General features: G+C 31.5%; 1 protein-coding gene across 1 annotated transcript in view; it reads right to left on the reverse strand.

Annotated features, from left to right (window-relative positions):
• The window catches only part of LOC106878627 (protein SFI1 homolog), a 15,833-nt gene that overhangs the window by 1,236 nt on the left and 13,820 nt on the right, over window positions 1-777 (reverse strand). The window contains exon 10 of the mRNA XM_014927904.1: window positions 203-378. Coding sequence (XP_014783390.1) covers window positions 203-378 — 176 coding nt within the window. The remainder of the gene's footprint in view (window positions 1-202; window positions 379-777) is intronic.

The following is a 777-nucleotide window of genomic DNA, read 5'->3' on the forward strand; positions in this document are numbered from 1 at the left end:
TATATACATATATATGTTTGTATGTATGTCTGCATGCATGTCTAGATGTATGTATTGATGTGTGTATATATGTATGTATGTATGTATGTATGTATGTATGTATGCATATCTATGAAATAAAACAGAAATCTCAAAGAGCCATTTTCTTATTTCTGCAAGAAAGAAAGAAATAAAGAAAGAAGACAAAAACCGTTCCCCCTACCTGGCCAATAATAAATTAGACAAAGCTCTCCTCCAGGTGTCAAAGGCACCAGTCATTTGGTTTTTCTTAATTAACTTCTCAATGTTAATTAATGCCTCACTTCTGGCACTTTTCCATCTCTTTACATTCCACCTCCATTGGTTAAAGAATGTTTTTTGGTGTAACACATTGCGTCTCTGGCAGAAATACACAAAACATAATCTACATTATGTACATTATTTACATTATTTACATTCGATGGATATTTATCTTCATATTGCTTGTTGTTAGCACAACATTTCGGCTGATATACTCTCCAGCCTTCATCAGGTGTCTTGTGGGGAAATTTTGAACCTGGGTTCTCATTCCTAAGGTATTCTTCGATGTTGTTGTTATTATCATTATTATTATTGTTATTATTATTATTATTATTATTATTATTGTTATTGTTGTTATTATTATTATTATTGTTCAGGTCACTGCTTGGAATCGAACTTGGAATCTTGGGGTTAGTAGCCCACACTCTTAACCACCACACCACATGCCCATGGGCATATATATATATCTATATCTATATATATATATATATATATATA

This window comes from Octopus bimaculoides, chromosome 26 (genome assembly GCF_001194135.2).
Source record: "Octopus bimaculoides isolate UCB-OBI-ISO-001 chromosome 26, ASM119413v2, whole genome shotgun sequence".
Lineage (NCBI taxonomy): Eukaryota > Metazoa > Mollusca > Cephalopoda > Octopoda > Octopodidae > Octopus > Octopus bimaculoides.